This window comes from Erpetoichthys calabaricus, chromosome 4 (assembly GCF_900747795.2).
Source record: "Erpetoichthys calabaricus chromosome 4, fErpCal1.3, whole genome shotgun sequence".
Taxonomy (NCBI): Eukaryota; Metazoa; Chordata; class Cladistia; order Polypteriformes; family Polypteridae; genus Erpetoichthys; species Erpetoichthys calabaricus.
In genome coordinates this window covers 333,901,793-333,916,642 of record NC_041397.2, presented here as the reverse complement: position 1 = coordinate 333,916,642, position 14,850 = coordinate 333,901,793, and the positions used below count along the sequence as shown (strand labels likewise).

The window sequence follows — 14,850 nt, the reverse complement described above, 5'->3', positions numbered from 1 at the left end:
CGACGACACGACCACAAAGTCGATCATCGAACTGAGGCCTAGGGTGTCCTGGTGCCAAGAGCACATATGAACACCCCTATGCTTGAACATGGTGTTCGTTATGGACAATCCGTGACGAGCACAGAAGTCCAATAACAAAACACCGCTCGGGTTCAGATCAGGGGGGCCATTCCTCCCAATCACGCCCTTCCAGGTCTCACTGTCATTGCCCACGTGAGCATTGAAGTCTCCCAGCAGAACGAGGGAGTCCCCAGAAGGTATGCCCTCTAGCACCCCCTCCAGGGACTCCAAAAAGGGTGGGTACTCCGAACTGCTGTTCGGTGCATACGCACAAACAACAGTTAGGACCCGTCCCCCCACCCGAAGTAGAAGGGAGGCTACCCTCTCGTCCACCGGGGTAAACCCCAATGTACAGGCTCCAAGTTGGGGGGCAATAAGTATACCCACACCTGCTCGGCGCCTCTCACCGGGGGCAACTCCAGAGTGGTAGAGAGTCCAGCCCCTCTCAAGGAGATTGGTTCCAGAGTCCAAGCTGTGCGTCGAGGTGAGCCCGACTATATCTAGCAGGAACCTCTCAACTTCGCGCACTAGCTCAGGCTCCTTCCCCTTCAGAGAGGTGACATTCCACGTCCCAAGAGCCAGCTTCTGTAGCCGAGGATCAGACTGCCAAGGTCCGCCTTTGGCCACCACCCAACTCACACTGCACCCGACCTCCTTGGCCCCTCCCATAGGTGGTGAGCCCATGGGAAGGGGGACCCACGTTGCCTCTTCGGGCTGTGCCCGGCCGAGCCCCATGGGTGCAGGCCCGGCCACCAGGCGCTCGCCATCGAGCCCCACCTCCAGGCCTGGCTCCAGAGGGGGGCCCCGGTGACCCGCGTCCGGGCAAGGGAAAACGCCATCCAAAATTGTTTTTCTTCATAGGAGGTTTGTTTAACCGCTCTTTGTCTCATCCCTCACCTAGGACCAGTTTGCCTTGGGTGGCCCTACCAGGGGCATAAAGCCCCGGACAACAGAGCTCCTAGGATCATTGGGACACGCAAACCCCTCCACCACGATAAGGTGATGGTTAAAGGAGGGGTACCGTGCCAATGTTTTTGAATTCTTTATGACATTCTACCTTGTCATCTAACCTTTGTCCTTCATTTTTGTCCCTGGGCCTGGTTAAATCTCTTTCTCACGAGATGTATAACGCTGCTCGCGTTGTGAAGGGGGTGCTGAACGTACGCAAAGGAGCTGAGGTTGGATCATTTGCTGGCTTGCTGCTGCTGCTGCTGCCGAGCTGTGTGTTCTACTTGTTGCGCTGCGTGTCGATCATTTAAAATCCCGTCTCACTGCCTTGTCTTGCGTGATGTCAAAATGTCTTCCGAGAAGATCATGTCTCGCCTCTCTCGTCTCCCTCCCAAGATTTTTTTTATAATAGATATATATATTGTAGCAGATAGAGGCTTTGTCCACCTCTTGAACCCTCAGGTACCACTCTGAACACCCGGTGAAAGTATAACAACTATTTATTTTGTTATTACACGGTGCACAAAGCACACTCCACTCCACACTCATATAAATCGCAATTCTTTCAATACAAATATCAATCCTCCTCGCCCAGACACTTCGCCCTCCTACCTCCCAGCTCAGCTCAGTGTCTGGGCATTCCCACAGTCCTTTTATATCCCCTGACCCGGAAGTGGTTCCTGTCCAAACCCACAAGTCCTTATTCCTTCTGGGTCAGGGTAAACAGTCCTTTTCTTCGGGTTATAGGGCACATAAGAGCCCACTAGCCCCCCCTACAGCTACTCCCGGTGGCCCCCAAGGTATCCAGCAGGGCTGTGTATAAAAACTACATAGACCATGAGGCCCTGCTGGAACTCGGGGCACTATCATGCTGTCCGGAGGGCTCCTCCTGGCGGCCTGGGGGTGAGGGCCGGAGTAAAATGCCAGCAATCTATCACAGTTCCCCCCCCTTAGCGACGACAACTGGGCGGAGCGTCGATCCCCGCGAGGGACGTCCTCCTCCAGGAGGACGCGTCAGTCGGGCTTCGGCTGTGCTGTCTAGATCCCTCAGAGAACCTCGGGGGAATGGTGTATCGTCTGTCTCTCCGTTCCCCTGTCCTCCGAGGACAACTAAGTCAAACGTGGCCCGGCTGATGGCAGTAGTAGCAACGCATTCGTCCTCCCGGTTGTCTTCTTCCCTGGGACCTGAAACATCTCGGGAATTCCGTTAACTCCGCCCTTTCCTCCGCTAAGGAGGGGTTTACGGCCGCTTTGCTGCTCTCAGCCCTTTTCTTTGTCTTGTCAGGAGACCCGCGGTTTATTTCGGGGATCTCCTGCTTTCTCTGGGGCTTGTGCTCAGCTTGAGGCTCACTATGGAGAAGAGAGAGCCTCTTTGCTGTTTGCACGCCCGTTGTTCTATGTTGTTTCGGAGGTGGCGTCATTAGTACCGCATCGCTCCGGGTAACAGCACTGTTTAGCTGTACCGGGGAGATCGGCACTTCTCCCGCCCCTCCGGTAACCAACGACAACTCCCTTATTACACCGGTCAGGGTCTGGAGTGGCGACTCGCTCCGGAAGGCCACGTCACACGCATGCCTCGGCTTGATCGCTCCCTCCCCCGCCCACTCAGTTATTGTGCCACGCTCAACTGTCGAATTCACAGCGCTTTGACACCCGCTACTTATCAATTGCGGTGCCGGCTCGCACTGTGTCCCCTTATTATATTCGGTACGGTTTAGGCTTACCTGTACCGATGCATCACGCAAGACTGGGGCTTCTATGCCTAATCGCCGCAGGTATTCATATAGTCTCTTTAGCGGCGCTTCGACTGTGGCTCCCAGCTCCTCCACACGTTTCTTCACCTCTTCCATTCCCTGAAAGAAAGCTATTATGGGCTCGAGCGCCTCCTCGATGTCCCGCACAACCATATAGTTAGTTATTTCGGCCAGAGGCAAGGTTACTTCCTTGTTTTCCTTACCCTCCGGCTGGGAGCCAATGAGCACGTCCGCTCCTGGCACGTGCTCTGCTGGGCTTCGCGGAGGCTTCTGGGAAATGGAGTCCAAAGAGGAACGGGTAGCCTCCAGTGGCTGACTGTGATCTGCCTCTTTTACTTTGTCGGCAGATTGTTCAGTCACATCCTGCTCCTCTTTTCCTTTATTTAATTGCGGCGCTGCACCGCTCGCCTCCCCCTTCCTTTTCAGGGAGCCCGGACCCGTCAGGGAACGAATGACCTCACCTAAGGACCCGAACTGACCGTATCGTTCCCGGCATCCATCGCGCGAGGTCACGTGGTCCTTGTCCTCGAATGGGCTTGTAGATTGCCGACTCCTAGCCTGGCCTGCCTTCTGGGTAACGCGGCCATCTTGCCAAGGTATGAGGAAGGCATCCGACACACCGTCTGCTTTCTGGAGGCATGCCTCTGCAAAACAGGAATAAAATGTACCCGAAACTTCGGGCGTTTTCCCGGTACATACCTCTAGACGTGGTAGCGGTGTCCCCAATCCGTTTAGGGATTCCGGTGCGGCCGATGGCTGACAGCAACCCTGCTGTTGCGCCCTTCGGGCTTGTTCAGCCTTTATCGGCTCTTGGTCCTCCTCACACCCAGTCAGGTAAGTCCAGGTCAATTCGGCGTCTGTCATAGCCTTCACCCAGTCGGGACTGCCCTTCTTCTTTCCTGTTTTCTTCCCCATTGTGGTCTGTTGTATATTAAAGCTCACGGTTGCAGCTCTCTTTGTCTCGGGTGGGGTTTTCACCTCCGCGTTTTCAAGAGGGACCTTCTTAGGGTTCTCTGCCACCACAAAAGTTAAAGAAATTACAGGTCCCCTGCCAACAGATGGCCAGAGAATCCTGCCGACTACGCCAGTGTAGCAGATAGAGGCTTTGTCCACCTCTTGAACCCTCAGGTACCACTCTGAACACCCGGTGAAAGTATAACAACTATTTATTTTGTTATTACACGGTGCACAAAGCACACTCCACTCCACACTCATATAAATCGCAATTCTTTCAATACAAATATCAATCCTCCTCGCCCAGACACTTCGCCCTCCTACCTCCCAGCTCAGCTCAGTGTCTGGGCTTTCCCACAGTCCTTTTATATCCCCTGACCCGGAAGTGGTTCCTGTCCAAACCCACAAGTCCTTATTCCTTCTGGGTCAGGGTAAACAGTCCTTTTCTTCAGCCCAGGAGCAGGTCGTTCCTTCCTGTCACGTGATGATGGCGCACTCCCGGGTTATAGGGCACATAAGAGCCCACTAGCCCCCCTACAGCGACTCCCGGTGGCCCCCAAGGTATCCAGCAGGGCTGTGTATAAAAACTACATAGTCCATGATGCCCTGCTGGAACTCGGGGCACTATCATGTTGTCCGGAGGGCTCCTCCTGGCGGCCTGGGGGTTAGGGCCGGAGTAAAATGCCGGCAATCCACCACAATATATATATATATATATATATATATACAGTATATATATATATATATATATATATATATATATATATATATATATATATATATACAGTGGTGTGAAAAAGTATTTGCCCCCTTCCTGATTTCTTATTCTTTTGCATGTTTGTCACACAAAATGTTTCTGATCATCAAACACATTTAACCATTAGTCAAATATAACACAAGTAAACACAAAATGCAGTTTTTAAATGATGGTGTTTATTATTTAGGGAGAAAAAAAATCCAAACCTACATGGCCCTGTGTGAAAAAGTAATTGCCCCCCTTGTTAAAAAATAACCTAACTGTGGTGTATCACACCTGAGTTCAATTTCCGTAGCCACCCCCAGGCCTGATTACTGCCACACCTGTTTCAATCAAGAAATCACTTAAATAGGAGCTGCCTGACACAGAGAAGTAGACCAAAAGCACCTCAAAAGCTAGACATCATGCCAAGATCCAAAGAAATTCAGGAACAAATGAGAACAGAAGTAATTGAGATCTATCAGTCTGGTAAAGGTTATAAAGCCATTTCTAAAGCTTTGGGACTCCAGCGAACCACAGTGAGAGCCATTATCCACAAATGGCAAAAACATGGAACAGTGGTAAACCTTCCCAGGAGTGGCCGGCCGACCAAAATTACCCCAAGAGCGCAGAGACGACTCATCCGAGAGGTCACAAAAGACCCCAGGACAACGTCTAAAGAACTGCAGGCCTCACTTGCCTCAATTAAGGTCAGTGTTCACGACTCCACCATAAGAAAGAGACTGGGCAAAAACGGCCTGCATGGCAGATTTCCAAGACACAAACCACTGTTAAGCAAAAAGAACATTAGGGCTCGTCTCAATTTTGCTAAGAAACATCTCAATGATTGCCAAGACTTTTGGGAAAATACCTTGTGGACTGATGAGTCAAAAGTTTAACTTTTTGGAAGGCAAATGTCCTGTTACTTCTGGCATAAAAGGAACACAGCATTTCAGAAAAAGAACATCATACCAACAGTAAAATATGGTGGTGGTAGTGTGATGGTCTGGGGTTGTTTTGCTGCTTCAGGACCTGGAAGGCTTGCTGTGATAGATGGAACCATGAATTCTACTGTCTACCAAAAAATCCTGAAGGAGAATGTCCGGCCATCTGTTCGTCAACTCAAGCTGAAGCGATCTTGGGTGCTGCAACAGGACAATGACCCAAAACACACCAGCAAATCCACCTCTGAATGGCTGAAGAAAAACAAAATGAAGACTTTGGAGTGGCCTAGTCAAAGTCCTGACCTGAATCCAATTGAGATGCTATGGCATGACCTTAAAAAGGCGGGTTCATGCTAGAAAACCCTCAAATAAAGCTGAATTACAACAATTTTGCAAAGATGAGTGGGCCAAAATTCCTCCAGAGCGCTGTAAAGGACTCATTGCAAGTTATCGCAAACGCTTGATTGCAGTTATTGCTGCTAAGGGTGGCCCAACCAGTTATTAGGTTCAGGGGGCAATTACTTTTTCACACAGGGCCATGTAGGTTTGGATTTTTTTTTCTCCCTAAATAATAAAAACCACCATTTACAAACTGCATTTTGTGTTTACTTGTGTTATATTTGACTAATGGTTAAATGTGTTTGATGATCAGAAACATTTTGTGTGACAAACATGCAAAAGAATAAGAAATCAGGAAGGGGGCAAATAGTTTTTCACACCACTGTATATATATATATATATATATATATATATATATATATATATATATATATACTGTATATATATAGATATAGATATATAGATATATCAGTATGTCTGGAAAAGATATGTCAATCCTTCCCAGTTAACTGTTAGTGGGGATCTCATCTCTGCACTGGCAGTATTGAGTGCAAACTCAAACCAACCCCATTAGGATGCCAGCTGTTCACAAATTTCACTTTTTATGACAATGGAAAATGGACATCGTTTGTGTCTCATGAGTACAGAGGCAGTTTGAGTGCACACTTTGTACAAGTTGAAAACTTAAATAAACCTTCTGTAATTTTAAACAAATGCCAAGCTGCCTCTGTCCTGTGAAGAGCTGAGACACGGGACCCCCGCATTACTAGGACAGGACATTTAACTGTACGGCATTGTCTCTGACTCGAATACCATTACTTAAAAAACATCCATGTAGTACAAAGAACATATTCCAAAAATAAAAATAAATTAATACTCAGAGACATGGTGGGCACGTAAGTTAAAGACTAAGAATCACAAGACGTCATTCTGTTGTTAAAATGCTGGACGGCGCTGTGTGTGAAATGGAAGGCCTGCAGCTCTGTGGTTCGTCGCTCGTCGCTCCTTCCTCTTCTTCATTTCAGCACTCAGCGAATGCTCTTATGTGTGTTTATCTGATCTTAGAGATGGATTAAAAACTCTTAGCAGACTTAACAAAAGGCTAAATTTCCCCCTCTTTTTAAACTTTTAAATTATTTATTTTTATCTTATCGCCTGGACTGTGTAAATGAAAAAGCACTTTTCTAATTCTGAGTAGATGAAGATAACACCAAGTGAACGTCCTCATTAGACGCGAGTGTTAGAATTCATAAATAAAAAGAATTGTGGCAGACAAGAAGCAAGTGTTATTTTTATCACAATGATTTCTTTCATTAACCATCTTAGCAACTCCTTTATTTAAGTGGCACTCTCACACTTTTCACACTTTCTCTAATATTTTATTCAAACAGTTTCCATATTTGACAGTGGAGTAAAGCTGCTGCCTTGTTGTATAATCATGTCGTATTTTATCACTGAACTAATAAACATCATTAACAATAGAGGTGTGCTGTTGTATCTGTCATAACACATTTTAGCACATGAATAACTCTATAAATATAACCCTATCAATGGCGCCTGCTCATTTAATGGAGTTACCCAGAGGACTAATCCTAACTGACGTCTTTATGTTTAGATGCCCCCCTGCCATCATTCAAGACCCCGACTCTCGTAATCCCACCTCATGTTAACAAGTATCACAGACGGCGTGTCATGAAGCAGCACTTACTGTACGTATCCTCGTAAGTCAGCGTGACTCCATTCCCAAACACGGACCTCAGATTCTCCTTCTTCGCACAATAATAAGTTGCAGCGTCACTTTTGGTGACATTTTTAAATGTTAAAGTCGCAGTCTCATTGGAATAAGAAAAGACTCCATTAAAATAGTCAATGAACATCGTTGGTGGAAGAGCTGAGTTGTTGACATAGACCCCTAAAGCCACCGGGGGCTGCTCAGGGTATTGCCGGTACAAGATGACCAGAGTGACGTTCCTCAGGTCACATTCAATCACTTCTGGGGACACTGGTGTGATGAGCCTGGGGACAACACCTGTGGAAAAAGGAGACGTGCAGATTAAGGGACGAGTTACTTGTGGTGAGCTGACAAAGAGAAGGAGACTCCTAAATTAAATGTTGGATATCCATAAATAAATACTTACATGTTATAAAGATGGGGAGAATCACAACAAGTCTGATGTCCATTGTGACCGAGAGATGAGCCTTTATGAGTTAGAAATGGCTGATGTGCTGGAGATGTGATGACTGAGCAGGAAGTGGACGGCATTGGCCACCAAGTGTCAATGTGAGAACATCTAGAAATATCTACAGAGCGGAAGAGCAGAGCGGAGCGAGCAGGTGGGCATGAAAGACGTCAGAATACAAGACCTCCCGGAGTGAAGCTTTACACCCAGTTCAAAAGCCGATTGATGTCTTTTCACTTAACATGAAAACATCTTAGACTTAAATTAATGAACAAACAACATGAGCCGATTCAGTCTTGATGTAAAACAGAAGACTGTCATTGTGGTGAATGCCATCTTAGAGGTGGATGAGACTGCAAATCAAGAACTGAAGTCGTCACTTGCCCTCCTGTGTCCTGATGCTAATATCATCACTGAAGTATTAAATTTGCAGACAAATATTAGTGCAGAAACACACACATATATTCTTATTCTGTTGTATTTAGTGCATATCGTTTACCTAAAACAGCTCAGCAAAATAAGGCATTAGATATAAAAGCCCACAGTTATTATAACATTTCTACTAAACGATCATCTGACAGTCGCCTCATGTACTACTAATGTTCAAATTCAGTATCCGGCTGGTGTTGTCAAAGTGCCACACTGTCACGCCTGCTCTGAAGGTCACCAATGATAAACTGAAGCTCTGGAACTCCAAGCTGCACATGAAGTTGAAGTCAAAGGATGTGTCTGAGGTGTTGGATGCTGGGATTCACTTCATGATATTCCACAATTCGCTGCTCACAGGCTCCTCAAGTGCAGCTCCGCAGTCACAAACAAAAGGCAGAGAGACCTCAGAGAAGCCAACCATTTTAGGGCCTCAACTCTCCAGAGATCTGTGTGAAAATGTTATAGCTTTCTTTCTTCAGTCCCATTCCTACCTTAGTATCTGTATCATACACTTCAGTACCCTCTTATACACTCGACACTTTACTATTTGTAACTAATTAAATGTTCTTTACTCGTCCCTGTTCATGACATTCATCAGCAGACCAACTGACCCTGACAGGATGGTCTAATGGAGGCCATCACAGGTCTGCTGCCAACTGCCACAAACATCTCACTTAGTCCACCAGCTGATGAAGACAACCCTTTAAGGTACACATGTTTAAATGTCCTTTAATGGCACCCTGCTGCCCACTGTTTAGCACAAATGCAACACTCGTGGCTATAGAGAGGCAAGGAGGAAGATTAAAGATGGTGGCTATTCTGCACAGCCACTTTCCTCAGTCCTCCACTCTGGACCATTGGCAATCCCACCAGTAGATCTGAAAACAATTTCTACCCACAGGTCATAAGGATGCAGAACATATATATATATATATATATATATATATATATATATATATATATATATATATATATATATATATATATATATATATATATATATATATATATATATATGTATATATATATATATATATATATATATATATATATATATATATATATACTGTATATATATATACATATATACAAGGGGAAGTCAAAAAGTAAAGGGATTTTTTAAATTTCTCTTTTCAGAGTTTGGTAACACTGCTCGTATCCAGCGCTGAATGAGTGTAGTCGCCAACACTTCTATACAACGTGTAACTCTTATTCCCGCGTTATTCGTTGGAGTGTAGCAGACCGTTAAACATGACAGCTCCATTGTCGATCTGCACCAAGGAGGAAATGAGGGCAGTGATTCGCTTTTTGTTTGCGGAAGGTGTTAAACCTGCGGACATTATTCGTTGAATGCAAGCACAGTATGGTGACAACTGTTTATCGCGAAGCAAGATCTACGAATGGAGAATGGATACAGTCCAGACCTGGCTCCAAGCAATTTTCATATGTTTGGACCATTAAAGGAAGCGCTAAGGGGAAGAAGATTTGCAAGTGATGAAGAAGTCATTGATGCGGTGCAAAATTGGTTGCATCTGCAACCGAAAAACTTTTTTTCCGACGGAATCAAAAAACTTGTTGTTTTGTCTGAGAAGGTGCAAAACAATAGTTACTGCAAAATCCTGCCAGACTACGCCAATTGTTTTGTCTTGGTAGAGTAATATATATATTGCTCTACTTTCCCCTATTGTATTACTAATATGTAGCCTTAGAATGCCTAATCTCACAGACTTACCACTGTTTATAAGGTATTATTGTATATAACTTATCCCCACCTTCCCTTCTATATCTATAACCTCAGGCAATTAGATGTAGTAAAAGACAAGCAGAAGTTAAGTTACAGTTTAAACAATGTATTAGTATTATTGATAATATTCATAAATAATAACAAAATGCAAAGTACATTTGAATATTGGCAACCATACAACCTGATTAAATGATGATATGTAGTTCAGGTGGCACACAGACTTCTGGTTACTTAAATGTCTCTAGTTAAGGCATCATTGGTGCTCAGCTTTCAGCCACATGTCTGTTCAAAATGGCTGCTGAGCTGTGCTGTTCATTGTGTTCTCTTCAGGTTAGCAAGAGAGATACTTCTTCATCATATGTTGGTTGGTAAGAGAGAGATACTGAGGTTAAACACATACATTTATAGATGTTCTGTCCAATCCCGAGAGCCAATAGGACATCACGGTACTTAAAGGCTTCTGAACCAAGCCAATTCCAAACAGCCATACTTCAGACCAATGGGGGAAATAGAACATCTTAACACCTGCCACCAAACCATATGATAAAGTACACCTTAGCCTACTTGTGGGGGTGGAAATGACTTTAGCAAAGAAACACTTGCCAAACTGGTTTAAAACACACATCCCCCAAATCCTGTCGTAAAATTCAAACAGACCCATTCCTAAAGGGGGGGGGGGGGGTGAACACTAAATTACACTGCTTTGTCTAAATTACAAATAAAGATATACAGTATAAAATATTCATCAAGTTATATGTAAAATCTCACATCACAACACTCCACCCCGATGAATGTTTTGTACAATGTCTTTATAAACAGTCTTAATTGTTTAAAGAGTCTGATGCATAACTTGTGCATTGATTTGCAGTATTTGCTGTCCCAGTGTTAAAAGTTGTCCGTGACCATTTGTCCATTACATATCTTCTTTATTTCAAAGACAATCTGAATAACTTGGATGCGCTTCTGATGACTTGTATCTGCTCCAGCTTGCTTCAACTGTTTGTTTAGCTTTCTGCAGTCTTCATATGTCATCAGATCTGGTGGTTCAAAATGAGACAAGTCTACACCTTCCACTAAACTAGCCCACTGCAATTTAAGTCTATTGTGAATTCTTAAAACTGACCTTTGTTCTTTACTGGTTTTGTGTCTAACTTCTAATTAGACCCCTGTCCCAAACTATTCATTTAAGCATATGCTGCTGTACAATTAACATCAAAATTTGAAAGGTAACATGCCACAGATGCCAGTACAACCACTTCTGCCCAAGTGAGAGCACATGTGCCACTGCATAAACTGTTCACAAACCAACCTTTGTGGCCCCTCTTCACACATTTGGAGTTGATTTAGTTGCCTCTTGTGCTTTCCTACCCATGGTGCAACTCTTGACTGCCATCAGCCTTTACCAGTATAGGCTGGCATCACCACCATGAGAAATCACAGCTATGCAACTCATCATTCCCCCTGTAGGCCACCCCTAGAGTTGTTTGCTCACCATATGCGTACTCGATGTGCTAAACACCTCGGTTCAGAATTGGCCCACTGGTCCTCTGCCTGTACCACAGCTGACAACCTCAGCAGGGCTTCCGTATTTTCCCAATTAGACTTTACCTAAACATCGGAGCCCATATGACTTGCAAATGTACCAGCTGCACCTGCTTTCCTGAAAAGTTCACTAATTTTCTTAGTATACATTTTCCATAATAATAGTAGTATTATTATTATATTAATTATCCCACTTAATTAATTAATACCCAGAATGTATACTGTATGAACCCAAAATTAATCCCCTTATTTTGGCATTCCTTACTGGTTTGTTCAGTTTCCACCCCTTGGAATATAAATTTGCTGCAGTAATGAACAAACCTTTCCTTTTAAACTATAGCTATTCTGACTATTCCTATTATTATGTGACTTGTGGACTTGTTACTCACTTAAACCCCAGTAAGTGTCTTTTTCTTGCTGTCTGTTCAGTTCTTCTTCATGTCTTTGTCTTTGTCTTTAGTCTTTGCTTGTTGTCTTTTCCTCTTTCTTTTTTTTTCATTCCGCTATGTAGGCAGGTCTGCAAAATGGAAGGTGACAAAGCAGTTTGTCCATCTCATCTTCTTGGTTGTTATCCTGGTGCCAACACTCAAACTTTGCTTCCTGGCATTCATTGGAACAGCTTGGCAACACTGCCACTCTGCTCCAATGTGCTAGTGGTAACCCAATCTCCTGCATGGATTTTACTCTGCTAATTGCCTTCACTATTTGTTACATGCACCAACCCAACGTCCATAAAACCTTACAATAGAAGTTGCACTATTACAAAAGGCCAGAAAATTGAAACAGAAATAACTATTTTCCCTTTCCTGTCTTTCTGCGCTACCCTTCTATTTTTTTCATTGCCTGTGTGTCCTTTTTTTATTTTATTGTATGGTAACTGCTACCTGAAAGTGTGGACTATAACCTCTCCAAAATCCCAATTCTAAATCCAGCATCTCTCCTAAAACTGACCTGTGTTTTTTACCCAAGACCAGCTCACTTTTCTCCATTTTATTGCATGGAGATTCACAGGCTGTCTTTTTAAACAACTGGTCAGTCAGGTTTCGATTTACTGAACCGAAGTGTGTGTGCTTTTTAATTCCTGCTGGCCCCAGCACAGCTGTTAGGACTCTCACACCCCTGTGCATTCCTGGCTTGCTGGCTGAGCTTGTAAACCTTCCTGCTGCACCGGCCACCATCCTTTGTTCTTTGGTGTTTCCTGATTCATTCAAACCAAATCCTAAACTGGTGCACTTTTTTTCCAACTCAGCCATTCTTGCACTAGCACATTCAGACCTTTCACACACAAGCACTTGAATTTCTTTTATTTCCACTGTTCCTTGTTTAAATTCCACACTTTCTTTACTCATTATCTTTAAACCATTATCCATTTCATGCCCTCTAGTCAACAATTGCCATTCACACTCACCAGCTTCTCTGCCTTCTATCTGATTTCTTTGTCCTAAATCAAATTTCAGTTCAGCACTGGTCACCTTTCTTAACAGTGGTGAAATATCTATCGGTGTAGCATGTTCTTTAAATACTGGACAGACCTCAGAATCACCTGGAGATTGTGGTGCAATGGAGAATAATAATGGAAGGTAACACCCTTTCTGTTTTCCCTTCCTTTCATCTCTCTCCTTTTCCTCACACTCACATTCCCACTCTTTTTCTGAGCACTCATCTGTCTCAGGTAAGTCACACACTCATGTTTTAGGATTCCAGTAAGATCCCATTACTATTGCCCTAACTTTCACCATAGGTGGTTTTCTCTCCTTGTTTCCCCTGCTTTCTGTGCTTTCCACTTCAGCAGTGGGTGTTCTACATGCTAGCACTTCACAATTTTCACACCAACTGTTACGTCTTTCAAAACTTTCACACATTCCATTTTCACTTTGCTTCTCATACTGATCTTCCTTATTACCAATAATAAAAGATAGTAAACCTCTTATAACAGCAGCTGTCTTATTTATACCTGATCTCTGTTTTCCTGCTTTTGATCCTTCCAGCCCTCTTCCATTTTGTGGCATGCTCAGCTCAGCTTCTGCTTTCTCTACCTGCACTACAGGTTTGCATTTCTTAGCTTCAGCCTGCTTGCTTCTGCCACTCCACTGGAAGATGGCTGACTTTAATATGAATTTAGGCATTTCTGAGTCTACAATTATAATCTAATACAATTTGCTACCTTCGTTATGGGTTGGCCTACTTTTGCCCCTGTAAGCAAACATACACATACATACACAAAGATCCTAAACGAATAAGTGGCGTATGAATGATGCATGCATGTCCCATCACTCCCTGGCACTTTAACCACTTAAATGCTGTATGAATGACGCATGCATTTCTCACCACTCTCTAGCACTTTAATTAGAGACTCACTACCACCAGTACTAACAAACATGCGGGTGTCCTTGTGACACACATTAAATCTCTACACTTTGTTGGTTATATTCCATTCAGCAACCAAACAATGTTTTACTTCCACCGCATTTGTACACTGGATACCCTAAAATTCACATACATACACACACATATACATCAACAGTATTTGCAAACAAGGTGCAAAACATGGTTACCCCAAATCCTACCCGACTACACCAATTGTTTTGTCTGAGAAGGTGCAAAACAATTGTTACCCCAAAATCCTGCCGGACTACGCCAATTGTTTTGTCTTGGTAGAGTAATATATATTGCTCTACTTTCCCCTATTGTATTATTAATATGTAGCCTTAGAATGCCTAATCTCACAGACTTCCATCCATCCATCCATTCTCTTCCGCTTATCCGAGGTCGGGTCGCGGGGGCAGCAGCTGGAGCAGAGATGCCCAGACTTCCCTCTCCCCGGCCACTTCTTTTAGCTCTTCCGGGAGAATCCCGAGGCGTTCCCAGGCCAGCCAGGAGACATAGTCCCTCCAGCGTGTCCTGGGTCTTCCCCGGGGCCTCCTCCCGGTTAGATGTGCCTGGAACACCTCACCAGGGAGGCATCCAGGAGGCATCCTGATCAGATGCCCGAGCCACCTCATCTGACTCCTCTCGATGCGGAGGAGCAGCGGCTCTACTCTGAGCCCCTCCCGGATGACTGAGTTTCTCACCCTATCTTTAAAGGAGAGCCCAGACACCCTGCGGAGGAAACTCATTTCAGCCGCTTGTATTTGCGATCTCGTTCTTTCGGTCACTACCCATAGCTCATGACCATAGGTGAGGGTAGGAACATAGATCGACTGGTAAATTGAGAGCTTTG

The 14,850-nt window shown here is 44.5% G+C and overlaps 2 protein-coding genes across 21 annotated transcripts in view; one reads left to right on the top strand and one right to left on the bottom strand.

The window, feature by feature from the left end:
• The window catches only part of LOC114641379 (ICOS ligand-like), a 263,459-nt gene that overhangs the window by 113,633 nt on the left and 134,976 nt on the right, over positions 1–14,850 (top strand). The window lies entirely within an intron of this gene.
• LOC114641380 (uncharacterized) overlaps positions 1–14,850 on the bottom strand; it is a 261,003-nt gene that overhangs the window by 147,019 nt on the left and 99,134 nt on the right. For 3 of the 9 annotated variants that reach the window (XM_051925994.1, XM_051925993.1, XM_051926002.1), the window contains exons 1-2: positions 7,874–8,223; positions 7,444–7,764 (exon numbers count right to left, since the gene is read on the bottom strand). The exons of 4 other annotated variants lie outside the window; for them this stretch is intronic. In XM_051925994.1, coding sequence (XP_051781954.1) covers positions 7,444–7,764; positions 7,874–7,916 — 364 coding nt within the window. In that variant the 5' untranslated portion in view covers positions 7,917–8,223. Of the gene's footprint in view, positions 1–7,443; positions 7,765–7,873; positions 8,224–14,850 lie in introns of those variants that run through there. 2 more of the 9 variants (XM_051925997.1, XM_051925998.1) reach the window with 1 other exon arrangement.